This window comes from Phocoena sinus, chromosome 8, assembly GCF_008692025.1.
Source record: "Phocoena sinus isolate mPhoSin1 chromosome 8, mPhoSin1.pri, whole genome shotgun sequence".
Classification (NCBI taxonomy): Eukaryota; Metazoa; Chordata; class Mammalia; order Artiodactyla; family Phocoenidae; genus Phocoena; species Phocoena sinus.
Genome location: NC_045770.1, coordinates 49,636,609 through 49,651,493, shown reverse-complemented (window position 1 = coordinate 49,651,493; position 14,885 = coordinate 49,636,609). Strand labels below are relative to the sequence as shown.

General features: G+C 40.0%; 1 protein-coding gene across 6 annotated transcripts in view; it reads left to right on the top strand.

The window, feature by feature from the left end:
- ANKRD42 (ankyrin repeat domain 42) overlaps nucleotides 1-14,885 on the top strand; it is a 57,930-nt gene that overhangs the window by 34,536 nt on the left and 8,509 nt on the right. For 4 of the 6 annotated variants that reach the window (XM_032639295.1, XM_032639299.1, XM_032639297.1 and 1 more), the window contains 3 exons: nucleotides 2,087-2,262; nucleotides 8,154-8,280; nucleotides 12,501-12,645. In XM_032639295.1, the coding sequence (XP_032495186.1) occupies nucleotides 2,087-2,262; nucleotides 8,154-8,280; nucleotides 12,501-12,645 (448 nt within the window). Of the gene's footprint in view, nucleotides 1-2,086; nucleotides 2,263-8,153; nucleotides 8,304-12,500; nucleotides 12,646-14,885 lie in introns of those variants that run through there. The other 2 variants (XM_032639298.1, XR_004350989.1) reach the window with 2 other exon arrangements.

The window sequence follows — 14,885 nt, the reverse complement described above, 5'->3', positions numbered from 1 at the left end:
CATATTTGCCATTTGTACGTTCTCCTTTGATGAAGTGACTGTTCAGATCTTTTATCCACTGTTCAGATCTTTTATCCACTTTTAAAACTTGGGTGGTTTTCTTATTGTTGAGTTTTAAGAACTCTTTCTATATTCTGGATACTAGTTCTTTCTCAGATTTTTGTTTTGTGAAGATTTTCTCCCAGTTGTGGTTTGTTTTTTCATTCTCTTAACAGTGAAGAGCAAAATTTTTTTAACAATTTGCTCTTCTATGGGTTATGCTTTTGGTATCATATCTAAGAAATCTTTGATTTACACCAAGTCACAAAGATTTTCCTTTATGTTTTCTTTTAGACATTGTTATAGATACAGTTTTAGGTTTTACATTAAGGTCTGTGATCCATTTTGAGTTAATTTTTGTATGTGGTATGAGGTATGTATCCAAGTTCTTTTTTTTGCATATGGATATCTAATTGTTCTAGCACCATTTGTTGAAAAAGCTGTCCTTTTTCTTCTATTGCCTTTGTGTCTTTGTCCACGTCAGGTGTCCATGTATGCGTGGGCTTATTTCCGTAGTCTGTATTTTATCCATTGATCTGTTTGTCTGTCTTTATATCAGTATTACATGGGTGATTTAGTACTGTATCTGAATATATTCATAATTTCTGACCCACATTTCTTTGTCATTCATGCACCAAAGTGCTAGTGTGAGTGTAGTGTTATAGAAACAACCTTGAATCTGGCATAAAGCAAGTACTCAGTAAATGATAGCTGTGAAGTGACAATCTAGTAATAGAGATAATGAATTCTATTAACCGTACAACTTCCTATGTTTATTACTATATTGTTAATGATTTGCAGTACCTGGTGAAAGGTAAAGATATATGTGTGCATGTGCACATGGTTATGGACGTGTGTGAACAAAATAAAATTTGAGGTTTTTATGTTTAGCGAGTAATTCTCCATGTCCTAAGAGAAAGCATTGAACATTTTTTTTTAAATTAATTAATTTATTTATTTTTGCTTAGGTTGGGTTTTTGTTGCTGTGCGCGGGCTTTCTCTAGTTGCAGTACGCGGGCTTCTCATTGCGGTGGCTTATTTTGCTGCAGAGCACGGCCTCTATGCGCACAGGCTTCAGCGGTTGTGGCACACGGGCTCAGTAGTTATGGCTTGCGGGCTCTAGAGCGCAGGCTCAGTTGCTGTGGCGCACGGACTTAGCTGCTCCGCGGCATGTGGGATCTTCCCAGACCAGGGTTCAAATCCATGTCCCCTGCATTGGCAGGCGGACTCTCAACCACTGCACCACCAGGGAAGTCCCAGCATTGAACATTTTAATTAGCAAAACTGTGGGAAAAATAATGCAGATTACATACAATCACAACAACAACTTGAAAACCAAGGGTATATTATTAGAAGCTTCATAGAGATGTGGGAAAGATCAAAGAAAATAAGAAATGTGGATATGAAAGGCATTATTTTTCCATTAAATTTCAAAGCCATGCTGAGTGCTTTGAGGGTTGAGGAAGGATGAAGATTAAGGGGGCTAGAGCTATAGTTTTCCCTCTGGAACCAGAACTAATTCTATGATCTAAATTAGGCCATCAGGAAAAGGTAGTAAATACAGGTAAATCAAGTAGGGTCGTTCCGGGCTTTCTACTCAGTTGAGCAGCTCCGTTTGGGGACACACCAAATATTCTTTTGATATTGGGTCACTTCTTTCAGTTGGATTTTTGCCACTAAAAAATGGAATCTGGGAATTCCCAGGCAGTCCAGTAGTTAGGACTCCTCGCTTTCACTGCCGAGGGCCCGGGTTCAATCCCTGGTCGGGCAGCTAAGATCCCACAAGCCCTGCGGCGTGGCCAAAAAAAAAAATTCTGGAATCATTCTTTAATATGACTGCTTGTCCTTAGTTTCCACTAACTGTTTGAATTCCCTGCATTGCTGGATATGCATCAAATTGTCACTGACCTTCAGATACAGTTTTCGTTCTTCACTGGTGTGTGAGTTGGTGCGATAATGTAGAGTGTAATTCCCTAAATTAAATGCAAACTGCTATTTCAATTTGAAAAAGATTGTGGATCTTGTAATTACTAATTCTTTTCTACAGGTTTGCCCATTTAGCAGCAGTAAAGCTATTGGAAGGACTACAGAAATATGATACAGATGATGAGAGTGAAATTGATGAAAATGATATTAAGTTTTTCATAAGACATGGTGTTGAGGGAAGCACTGATGCCAAGGATGATATAGGTCTCAGTGAGTCGGATAAAACAGATGCCAGAGGTAAGTGTGCCAACTCTTCCATGATTTTTCCTTTAAAAAATACCACAGATTTGGGAATTATTTTAAAGACAACTACCATCTACAAGGTAAAATACTTTGATATTTTTTGGGGAACCAGAACTAGTACAGATTTTTGTACTAGGGGTTGTTGAACATATAAAGAATGTGAGACATGATCTTTGTCCCTCAAAGAGGAAAGGGGTATTTTCCTGCCATATAACCCTGATTTCACTTCTCATGATATTTGTCAGAGAGCCATGGTTCATATGAATGGATGAGAGGAACTGTTTCAATGGCACTCTTTCATAGAAGAAAGGTGAGAAGGATCTTTTTGAACAGAGGCTAACCAAAGCAGAGGCAGCTGTAGTAAAGTGAGCAGAGCTTGGCACTGGATTCAGACATCAGAGCTTCACCTCTTTCTAGCTGTGTTACTTTCTGAACCTTGGTTTCCTCATCTGTAAAAATGAGAATATTAACGTAATGTCATCCCACAGACTGCGCTAGAGAATGGGAAGTGCCTAGAGGCTTAGTAAATGTCAATTCCCTTCCTCATGATCTCTGGAAAGTATTTTCAGTTATTCTGGCAGGAAAAACTAGTACCAAAACTGTATTGTCTGAGAAAAACTTCTAATTCATGTCTAAATTTTAAAAAAAAATTATTTTTAAGAGCTCCCAGAACATCGTCAGGCAGAACCTCACTCTCCAGGTGATGGTAGAAGCCTCTTTCCTGGTGAATGCAACCTAAAAGATGCTGATATTAGGGGCTCCCAACAAGCAGCCCACCTGGATCACCCCACAGTGAGACTCAGAGTCAATGATCCCTTCAGAATTTCCTGACAGCTTTATTTTAAATAGCTTCACTGAGATATAATCCACATACCATTCAATTTACCCATTTAAGGTGTACAATTTAATGGTTTCTAGTATATTCAGATTTGTGCAACCATTATTACAATAAAATTTGTAACATTTCCATCACCCCCCAAAAGAAACCTCATACCCATTAGTAGTCAAGCCCCCTAACCTCTACCTTCTTCTCCCTTCCCCTCAAACCACCCCCCAATTAGGCAACTGCTAATCTACTGTCTGTCTCTATAGGTTTGCCTATTTGGGGCATTTCATATGAATGGGATGATACCATATATGGTTTTTTGTGACTGGCTTCTTTCACTTAGCACAGTGTCTTCAGGGTTTATGCACATTGTAACGTGGATCATTACTTCATAATTTATTCCTTTTTATTGCCAAATAATATTTTTGTATGGCTATACCACATTTTATTTTATTTTTAATTTTTTATTTATTTTTTCCTAAATTTATTTGGCTGCACTGGGTATTAGTTGTGGCATGTAGGATCTTTGTAGCGGCATGCAAGCTCTTAGTTGCAGCATGTGGGATCTAGTTCTCTGACCAGAGATCACACCCGGCCCCCCTGCATTGGGAATGTGGAGTCTTAGCCACTGGACCACCAGGGAAGTCCCTATACCACATTTTATATATCTACTCGTCAGTTGTTGGACATTTGAGTTGTTTCCACATTTTGGCTATTAAGAATAATGCTGCTGGGACTTCCCTGGTGGTCCAGTGGGTAAGACTCCACACTCCCAGTACAGGGGGCCCGGGTTCGATCTCTGGTTGGGGAACTAGATCCTGCATGCTGCAACTAAGAAGTCCGCATGTTACAACTAAAGATCCCCATGCCTCAACGAAGATCCCATGTGCCACAGCTAAGACCCGGCACAGCCTAAATAAATAAATAAATAAATATGAAAAAAAATAATGCTGCTATGAACATTTGTATACATGCTTTTTTGAAAATGGAAATGTATTTTCATTTCTCTTGGATATACACCTAGCAGCTGGAATTGCTGCATCATCTGGTAAAAATATGTCTAACATTTTGAGGAACTTTCAAGCTGTTATGCAAAATAGCTGCACCATTTTATATTCCCACCAACAATGCCTGAGGGTTCCAGTTTCTCCCTTTCCTTGCCAATACTCCTTATTGTTTGTCTTGTTAATAACTAAAACTGTTTTAATGAGTGTGTAGTGGTATCTCAGTGTAGATTTGATTGGTGTTTCCCTAATGAATAATGATGTTGAGTATCTTTTCATGTGCCCATTGATCATTTGTATATCTTTTGGAGAAATGTCTATTCAAATCCTTTGCCTATTTTTCAGCTGAGTTGTTTATCTTTTTACTATTGAGTTGTAAGAGTACTTGCAGATATAAGTCCCTTATATCTGCAAGTATAAGTATTTGCAGATACTTTCTCCTATTCTGTGGGTTGTCTTTTAACTTTTCTTTTTAACATCTTTATTGGAGTATAATTGCTTTACAATGGTGTGTTAGTTTCTGCTTTATAACAAAGTGAATCAGTTATACATATACATATGTCACCATATATCTTCCCTCTTGCGTCTCCCTCCCACCCTCCCTGTCCCACCCCTCTAGGTGGTCACAAACCACTGAGCTGATCTCCCTGTGCTATGCGGCTGCTTCCCACTAGCAATCTATTTTACGTTTGGTAGTGTATATATGTCCATGCCACTCTCTCACTTTGTCACAGCTTACCCTTCCCCCTCCCCATATCCTCAAGTCCATTCTCTAGTAGGTCTGTGTCTTTATTCCTGTCTTACCCCTAGGTTCTTCATGACCTTGTGTTTTTTTTTTCTTAGATTCCATATATATGTGTTAGCATACGGTATTTGTTTTTCTCTTTCTGACTTACATCACTCTGTAAGACAGACTCTAGGTCCATCCACCTCACTACAAATATCTCAATTTCGTTTCTTTTTATGGCTGAGTAATATTCCATTGTATATATGTGCCACATCTTCTTTATCCATTCATCTGATGATGGACACTTAGGTTGCTTCCATGTCCTGGCTATTGTAAATAGAGCTGCAATGAACGTTTTAGTACATGACTCTTTGAATTATGGTTTTCTCAGGATATATGCCCAGTAGTGGGATTGCTGGGTCGTATGGTAGTTCTATTTTTAGATTTTTAAGGAACCTCCATACTGTTCTCCATAGTGGCTGTATCAGTTTACATTCCCATCAACAGTGCAAGAGGGTTCCCTTTTCTCCACACCCTCTCCAGCATTTATTGTTTCTAGATTTTTTTGATGATGGCCATTCTGACTGGTGTGAGATGATATCTCATTGCAGTTTTGATTTGCATTTCTCTAATGATTAATGATGTTGAGCATTCTTTCATGTGTTTGTTGGCAATCTGTATATCTTCTTTGGAGAAATGTCTATTTAGGTCTTCTGCCCATTTTTGGATTGGGTTGTTTGTTTTTCTGTTATTGAGCTGCATGAGCTGCTTGTAAATCTTGGAGATTAATCCTTTGTCAGTTGCTTCATTTGCAAATATTTTCTCCCATTCTGAGGGTTTTCTTTTCGTCTTGTTTATGGTTTCCTTTGCTGTGCAAAAGCTTTGAAGTTTCATTAGGTCCCATTTGTTTAGTTTTGTTTTTATTTCCATTTCTCTAGGAGGTGAGTCAAAAAGGATCTTGCTGTGATTTATGTCATAGAGTGTTCAGCCTATGTTTTCCTCTAAGAGTTTGAGAGTGTCTGGCCTTACATTTAGGTCTTTAATCCATTTTGAGTTTATTTTTGTGTATGGTGTTAGGGAGTGTTCTAATTTCATACTTTTACATGTACCTGTCCAGTTTTCCCAGCACCACTTATTGAGGAGGCTGTCTTTTATCCTTACTTTCTTAATGATGTCCTTGCCAGTGCAAGTTTTTAATTTTGATGCAATCCATTTTATCTATTAAAAAATTTTTTTTGCCTAAATTTCTTTTTTGTTGATTGTACTGAGAATTAGCAAGGACTTATTAGAACTGCAGAAGATGAACAGTTGATTTGTAGAATTTCAGTGTCTTCTGAAATTAGTTGAGTAGGAGATTTTTGTGAAGTGATCATTGTCAGTGAATCACAAAAATTTTTAAAGATGTTTAAGGAAAGACCAAGAACGAAGCTAGAACAGTTTCCTTCTGTGGTGTGTTTGACACAAATGCACTCTTGCACCCTTGCCATATAGTGAGGCTCTGGCTGGTGCCCAGCTGGGGTGCTTGCAGCTAGTGAAGGTACTATATATGAAGTCCTGTGCTATTTGACATGACTATTTAATTTTATTCCAGGGCAAAATCCAAAGGACTGGCCAGTCTCTTGGAATACTAGGTTTTGCCAGAGTGCCTACAGGGGACTGATTGGATTTCTTGTCATCACAGGCTTCTTGGAACTGAGCCTCAATTCAGAGCATTCTTTAGTGAATTAGGTTTAGGGTCATGGCATCATAGAACCCCATTTGAGGTTTGACTCCTGGCTCAACATTCCTGTCACATGTCATCCAGCATCCAATCACCTTCAGTGACAAGGCCCCCACTATCACCCATGTGGCCCATTTCTACCTTTTGACAGGGGTAAATGTATAAGGCACTTATCATAGTGTCCTTCCCATCACAGGCACTCCACAAATACATGATAGCTCTTAACTTTTTTTCTTTTTTAACATCTTTATTGGAGTATAATTGCTTTACAGTGGTGTGTTAGTTTCTGCTTTATAACAAAGTGAATCAGTTATATATATATATACATATGTTCCCATATCTCTTCCCTCTTGCGTCTCCCTCCCTCCCACCCTCTTAACTGTTTTTGTTGAAAAGTTTCGCCTTTGTTAAGATCTTTCTTCCTGGAACTAATCCCTATTAATCCTAGCTCTTACCTCTGATGATCCCATAGAACAGCCCTTTCAAAACATAGCCTTCAAATGTTAAAGAATTAAATAAACCATCACAATTCTTTCCATTTTATGTAACATTAAAAAAAAGATCCCCTCTACTTGTTTGCTATTAGTTATGGTGGATCCCAAACCTGTCTGCCCGTCAGAATTGTCTGAGGAGCTTTTACTAACTACTGATACCTGAATTTGTAGGACTGCTATGGGGCTCAAACATATACATTTTTAAAAAGTACCCCAGTTGATTCTGATGTATATAGTTTGGAACCTGCAGCTCTAACCATTGAGAGATAAATCAGAGTGGTGAGTGTCAGGGAGAAGAGGCTGTGATTTGCTAACCTGGTTGTAAAGCAGAGTTTCTCAGCTTCTGTGTTATTGACATTTTGGGCCAGATACTTATTTGTTGAGGGGGGCCCACCTGTGCATTTTAAGATATTTAGTAGCATCCTGAGCCTCTACATGCCAATAGTCTGTTTCCCTCCATCCCCCGAGGTTTAACAAGTAAAAGGTCTCCAGATATTGCCAAGTGTTCCTTGGAGGAGAAAATCACCCCAGGTTGAGAACTTGTACCACAAAGGATAGAAAAAATCATGGTTTTGATAGCTGGAGAATAGCTCAAGGTAGCTCTTAACACACTTCTTTCTCAATATCCTCTTGCCTAGATATTACAAGTGACTAATCATAAAATTGGGGGGCTGGATTAGTTCTGATTTATCATAAATAAATCAAGCATATTTCAGTTTTTCTAATTTTCTGACATAAATAGATTGTGCATGGTCCTGTAATATATAACTAGTCCTAAAACACTGCTAGCCAGCCTTCCTCCCCTCCCCTCCCCTCCCCTCCCCTTCCCTTCCTTTCCCTGGTATTAATAGTCATAACAGTGATATATCCTCCAACAGCAGGAACAGAATCCTCCATTTAGATATTTCACTGCTTGTTCACCCTAATACTCTGCTACTGATATGTGTCCTTCTATATAGACACCACCCTCCCTCCATCTCCTTCCCCGAACCATACAGACACTGACCATGCAGACACTGGCTTTAGAGGAAGAGTATGCTCCAGGACCAGCATCCTGTGAGCTCATGAGCTGTTATCTGTCTAAACTAGGTTCCTGTTCAACTCTGTCTTGCAGTGAGAGCTTATAAGAAAATTGTAGAATTGAGACACCTCCTGGAAATTGCAGAGAGCAACTATAAACACTTGGGAGGCATAACAGAAGAAGATCTAAAGCAGAAGAAAGAACAGCTTGAGTCTGAAAAGTAATGTCCTCAAAACTTTGATGGTTTGTTTTTACTTACCTTTCTAAATGCCACGTGAGGGTTTGTTGATTAACAACTTATTTTTTCATCCCCACCAAAGGGTGTGAGTCTCCAACCTGTTTTCCTCCTAAGCCCCCAGATGGAGAAGGTGTTAAGATTTTTTAAAAATTGTGGTAAGGGACTTTCCTGGTGGCACAGTGGTTAAGAATCCACCTGCTAGTGCAGGGGACCTGGGTTTGAGCCCTGGGACGGGAAGATCCCACATGCCGCGGAGTAACTAAGCCCGTGCACCACAACTGCTGAAGCCCGCGTGCCTAGAGCCTGTGCTCTGCAACAAGAGAAGCCACCGTAGTGAGAAGCCTGTGCTCCGCAACAAAGAGTAGCCTCCACTTGCCACAACTAGGGAAAGCCTGCGCGCAGCAACAAAGACCCAACACAGGTCTTCGTTGTGGTGCCAAAAACTTGTGCACCAATTAAAAAAAAATTTTTTTAAATTTTTTAAAAATTAAAAAAAATTGTGGTAAAATACACATAAGCATAACATATATCTTAACCACTTTTAAGGCAGAATTCAGTAGTGTTAAGTACATTCCACATTTTTGTACAACCATCCTCCAGAACTTTTTTTTTTTTTTTTATGCGTTACGCGGGCCTCTCACTGTTGTGGCCTCTCCCGTTGCGGAGGACAGGCTCCGGACGCGCAGGCTCAGCGGCCATGGCTCACGGGCCCAGCCGCTCCGCGGCATGTGGGATCTTCCCAGACCGGGGCACGAACCCGTGTCCCCTGCATCGGCAGGCGGACTCTCAACCACTGCGCCACCAGGGAAGCCCCCTCCAGAACTTTTTGTCTCGCAAAACTAAAACGCTAAGAAGAGTTCCTGTTTTCGTTTTTTTGTCTGTTTTTTTTTTTTTTTTTTTTTGCGGTACACGGGCCTCTCACTGCCGTCGCCTCTGCTGTTACGGAGCACAGGCTCCGGACGCGCAGGCTCAGCTGCCATGGCCCACGGGCCCAGCTGCACCGCGGCATGTGGGATATTCCCGGACCGGGGCACGAACCCATGTCCCCTGCATTGGCAGGCGGACTCTCAACCACTGCGCCACCAGGGAAGCCCCTTTGTTTTTTTGAGACCACAGTTACTTTGAGCTTTTCAACCAACACAGTCTCTAGCCATCCCTATCGAATTGGACTGCTTGCTCACAAGTCACCAACCTAGTCCTATGTTCACGGACAGTGGCACCCCTCAGAACGCCTGCATATTCCCTCACTTTTCACTTCCTGCACCTGAAATTGGCTCTCGGTACATATGGTACCTCTCTAGTTAATTAATGGCTGCTGGGATAGAGGATGCCAAGTGCTTATTTCCTCCCACTGCCTCTTTGCTTGTCTCTGCTTTCCACAGTGGACAGGGAACACAGGGAGACAGGAGGGGAGACTTGTAGTTTAATCAGAACAAGGGTCTGTAAAGAGCAGTGCACATGGATTCTCCACTTCCCCTGCCCTTTCCTTTGGTTGGGTCTCTTTCCCTCATACTCTTAGAACCTCCTGTTTCTCTTGCATTCACCCTCTTCTGAATTTAATCTCAGTAAGAGGTCTGGTAAATGTATTCAGAGTAACATCTAAATCTTTGATAAGATGGGTACTTGGGAGTTTGAACAGAAGACAAAATCTTAAGCCAAAATACTCTGTCTCTTAATGGGATTTTAGGCACTAGGAAGTTGTGGTAGACCAAAAAGAAATTTTCTTTTTTTTAATCAGGGGCCTCCTTGGTATCTCATAAATCACATCACATAAGTGCTGTCCACTGCCTCTCTCTCTCTCTCTCTCTCTCTCTCTCTCTCTCTCTCTCTCTCTCTCTCTCTATATATATATATATATATATATATGTATGTAGGTATGTATATTTTGGCTGCATTGCACAGCATGCGGGATCTTAGTTCCTTGACCGGGGATTGAACCCGTGCCCCCTGCAAGGGAAGCGTGGAGTCCTAACCACTGGACCGCCAGGGAATTCCTGACTGCCTCTGTATTGATTAAAGTGTTTGAGATGTAGAATATTTTTAGTATTGGCCTCTGCCTAAGAACCTAGCCGAAAGTTCTTAGCTCCCTTGTAGTCTAGAAAAGTACTTCACAGTAGAGCAATTATTTCCTAGATAATGAGCTTTAAATTTTGTTCCCTTTACTTCTCTTCCAAGACATATTACTGTACTACTGCTAGGGATGCTTGTAGTACTTCTGAGCACTACTGTATGGTAGGCACTGTATAAGCCTCTTGTATATATTGTTTCATGCAGTCTTCACAGCTCCATTAGCTATTATCTCGGTACGTGGATTAGGAAACCAAGACTGAATTTACAAGTAACTCGCATGAGGTCACAAAGGGAGGACTAAGCGTGGGGGGTGGAGCCAGGATTTGTGTCTGAGTCTGTATGACTCCAAACCTATTATCCAAGGTCATTACAATTTTAATAATAGTCTTTAATGGAACGTTTAATTCTAATGTTCACATTTCAGTGTGAAATGGTTATTATATTGATGTAAGTCATTTGAGCAGGATTTTTTTTTTTTTATAAAGATTGCTTTAGGCTTTGTGCCAGATTGTAGTTTCTTATTAGCTGAGACTGCAGTGTTTCCTCTGAGTAAGCTTTACTTCTTCTCTAGTATGTGTTTCTCACTTTGTGTTGAGTACATCTGAAGACATTTATTCTTTGGGTACAAACTCCTGATCTTATATCTAATTGTAAAGGAAACCTGGATAAGTATTAGTTTGAGAGATGTCCTTTTGCCTTTGTCGTTATTGATTGGTTAGATGAAACCCAGAATACAGCAAAACGTGGTTGTGTTATTCTGTCCTGGGGCTGATTTTCTCTTCTCATTTGCTGAATTCTAGGTTTCCACAGTTAATGTTCTTCTTTCCTATCTCCAACCTCAACCCCACTCACTTCCATACCAGGGCTACTACTGTATACTCTTAGATTGCCCTCCTTCAGACCTGACATCCAACTCAACATGCCTTGGGAGTTCTGGTGCCCTCACCATCCAGCAATAAGGCAGAAAGAAACCCTGGTTCCAGTCCTAGCATCACTTGTCTGGGTATATTTTAACATCTTCCTGATATGTTTCCCAACTTCCTGTCCCTGCTCCCTCACCCCCCACCCTCATCCCCTGCAGTCTGTTCATCATGCTAAAACCTAAGTCAGATAAATCTCACATATTGTTGACTGAAAGAAGCCAGGCACACAAATGAATATAATGTACAACTTCATTTACAAGCAGAGACAAAACTAATCTAACACGATAGGTATTCAGAAGTGTGGTTACCTCTGCGAAGTGAGGGTTGCCTGGGAAGGGCATGAAGGAACTTTCTGAGATGATGGAAGTATTTTGTATCTTGGTAGTCATGGTGGATGCATTAGTGGAAACTCATTGAATTGTTTAAACTAGATATTTGTGTAATTCACTCAAAGTAAATTTTACATCATTAAAAAAAACAAAGCTAAACAAAGCAAAAGACATTTAAGTTAGAGCATGCCGTTTCTCTGTTGAGATCCTCTAATGGCTTCCCATTTCACTCAGAGTAAAAGCCAAGTCCTTGTTGCGACTTACCAGGCCCTACTTGTTCTGGCTCCCTTTTACCTGACTACTCCAGCCACATTGGCTTCTTTCTTCGAGTTCACCAGGTGTTCTTCTGCCTTAGGGCCTTTGCACTTGCTATTCTCTCTGTCTGGGATGCTCGTACCCCAGATGTCTACTTGATTATCTCTTATTTCCTTTTGGACTTTGCTCACAAGCCCCCTTCTCAGTAAGGCCTTCCCTGGTCATTGTATATGGGGTATTAACCCCCTCCTCAACAACATTTCTATTATTTTCTTGCTTTATTTTTTTCTCCCTTAGCATTTATCACCTTCCAACATACTTATATTTACTTACTTATATTGAAATACATGTATTTACTTATTTATTTTACTGTCTTCCACCACTGCTGCCAAGGTAGGCCCCACAAGGGTAGATGTGGCCTGTTTTGTTCACTGCTTTTATCTCCAGTATGTATAGATCAGTGCTGGCTCATAGTACACTCTCAGTATATATTTGTTGAAAAAATGCTTTCTTTGTTTTATTTGCCTTAAATATAATGTATATAATGTATGGATACTTTTCACTATTACCAAAAATAATTGCTAGTTGATATTGGAGATTGATTGAAACCAAATTTTTTTGACAGGACTATCAAAGAGCTGCAGGGCCACCTAGAGTATGAACGACTACGCAGAGAAAAATTAGAATGTCAGCTGGATGAGTATCGAGCAGAGGTGGATCAACTCAGGGAGATGCTGGAAAAAACTCAGGTTCCCAACTTTGCGGCTGTGGTTGGTATCCTTCTTAACACATTTATCTTTCTCAAGAAGTAGTATACAAGAGTAGCTAAGAGTACCAGCTTTGGAGGGGGCTATTTGGGTTTAAATCCTGGCTGCAGCCCTTTTTGGTTTGGACAAGTCATTTAACCTCTCTTTGCCTTATTTGTAAATTGGAGTTAATAACATATTTTCTAGGAGTAAGGAGTAAAGGAATATACATATACACATACATATATATATATACACACACATACATTACTCTATAAAACTATATACACATACATATGTGTCTGTGTACCTACCTATCAGTTGGAATAGCAACCTGGTTCATATGTGTGCAGTAAGTTTTATTATTATTGTATCATGTAAGGAAAAAAATTTTATAAGCAGAGTAATTGATAAGAATTCTGAGACAGCTATGGAGTATGTATGCTTTAATTCTAAATATCCAAAATAAACTGCTCTAAAAAGAAACTGACATGAGAAACAGATAACAAAGAACAAATGAAGAAAAGCAGGTGGAGTATAGAAAATAGAGTGAAAGTGACAGCAAGAAACCCCCAGTGGTGCTTGCATTTCAGGCTATCCAGTCTCAGTAGAGCAGGCAGAAAGCTCACCAGGGAAACTTTGGCCCTCACTCTCCCCTGCTCTGAAGATGTGGCCTTTGTGGACAGTTCATGTGACATAGTGTAGAGATTCAGGTACGTTTCATATTTTCCTTCCATAGGGAATTTTTTTCTTCAGTCCTCGTGGGTAAGTTAATTTTGTTCCAGATCTACATCACCCCAAATATGATATATAATAAAAACTTCCTGGCTTCTTTTTATTTTGTACAAGGTAATCATTAGTCTCTTTAATAACCACTTAAAAAGTATTAATATATGTGCTTATTGTAAAATGTTAAAAACAGGGCAGATGCTCCTCCCCATATCAAGTTCCACTCTCCAGAGGAAGCCGCTATTAATGGTTTGGTCTCATATTAGACAACATTCTGTTCATCTGCAAACGTGTGTATTTCTGTATGCAAATTCACTTTCTCTGGGTTTTGGTATCTCACCAGTGCTTAATTTTCCAAGGGATAGAAATAATCATCATAATCCATTATCTTCATTTTTGCAGTGACCATCTTATACCACGTTTAGCCTCTGGGGACACTTTAGTATGGAGAGGCTGGCTGGGGCAGTCATGTGGTGTTGGCTAGCGGACATACACCTTTTATAAACTACCACTGACACTCCAGATCCGCTCCCTCTCCACCTTGTGGCAGGAACTCTGCCTATTCTAGTCTCCTCAGAGGCAAGAACATACATTGTTCTTCGCTAGCTAGCTGCCTAGATCTTTTGGAGATCACCCGAGCTGCACGCCTTTTGAGTCAATCCAGATTGATGGTCTACATAGAAAATTTTTGGTTTTTAGCTATTTAAAATTATTCTTTTCTTGCCCAGAAATGTCTGTTCCCAGGGTGGTTTGATGTCATACACTAATAGAGCACATCCTTCCTAAGACCTTGCTCTCTACCAACAATGTGTAGCTTTCAGGAGCGCTGACTCGAGGTCCCTGTACTCTGGGCCCATCGTTTTTCGCGGTTTTTGCGGTAGGTTACACGAGTTTTTGTAAATGAGCAAATGTCACTGACCTCTAATGGCAGCTGCTTATTTTCTGTTCTGCAAAAGCTTCTGGGTCTCAATTTCCTCATCTTTAAAATGAGGATAACACCTACCTCATGGGATGGTACTGATGTTAGATGAAATACTGTGTAGAACTCCCGAGGCATTTTCTGTCTACTAGTATTCATGGTATTCTCCCTTCCTCATATCCTTTTCTTTTTTTTCCTTTCTTTCAATTTTCTACATTTGAGTTGTATAAACAGTCAGTGGATAAATGTGTGTAGCTCTCTGCATCTGAAAGGAGGACGAATTAGTTTATTGTGGAGTCTAAATATGTAAAGTATAAATAAAATGAACTTTTGATTCAGTGCTCATTTATATAGAGGCTTCAAGAAGCTCTGACTAAATCTCTCCTGCCACCTTCTGGTAAGGACCTATGATTGCATATGACTTTTTCCCCTATGAAAGAATCTGCAAGAGCATAATTTTTAGCCAGAAAAAAAATTCCTAGGATAGTCTGACATAATGCACTTAAATAGGTTTTTTATAATAATAATAACTGGTTTTGATAATAATACATTTTTATAGTGCTTTCTCACATATTGTCTCAGCCTGCATTAACGCACTTCACCAGCCTTATTTTCT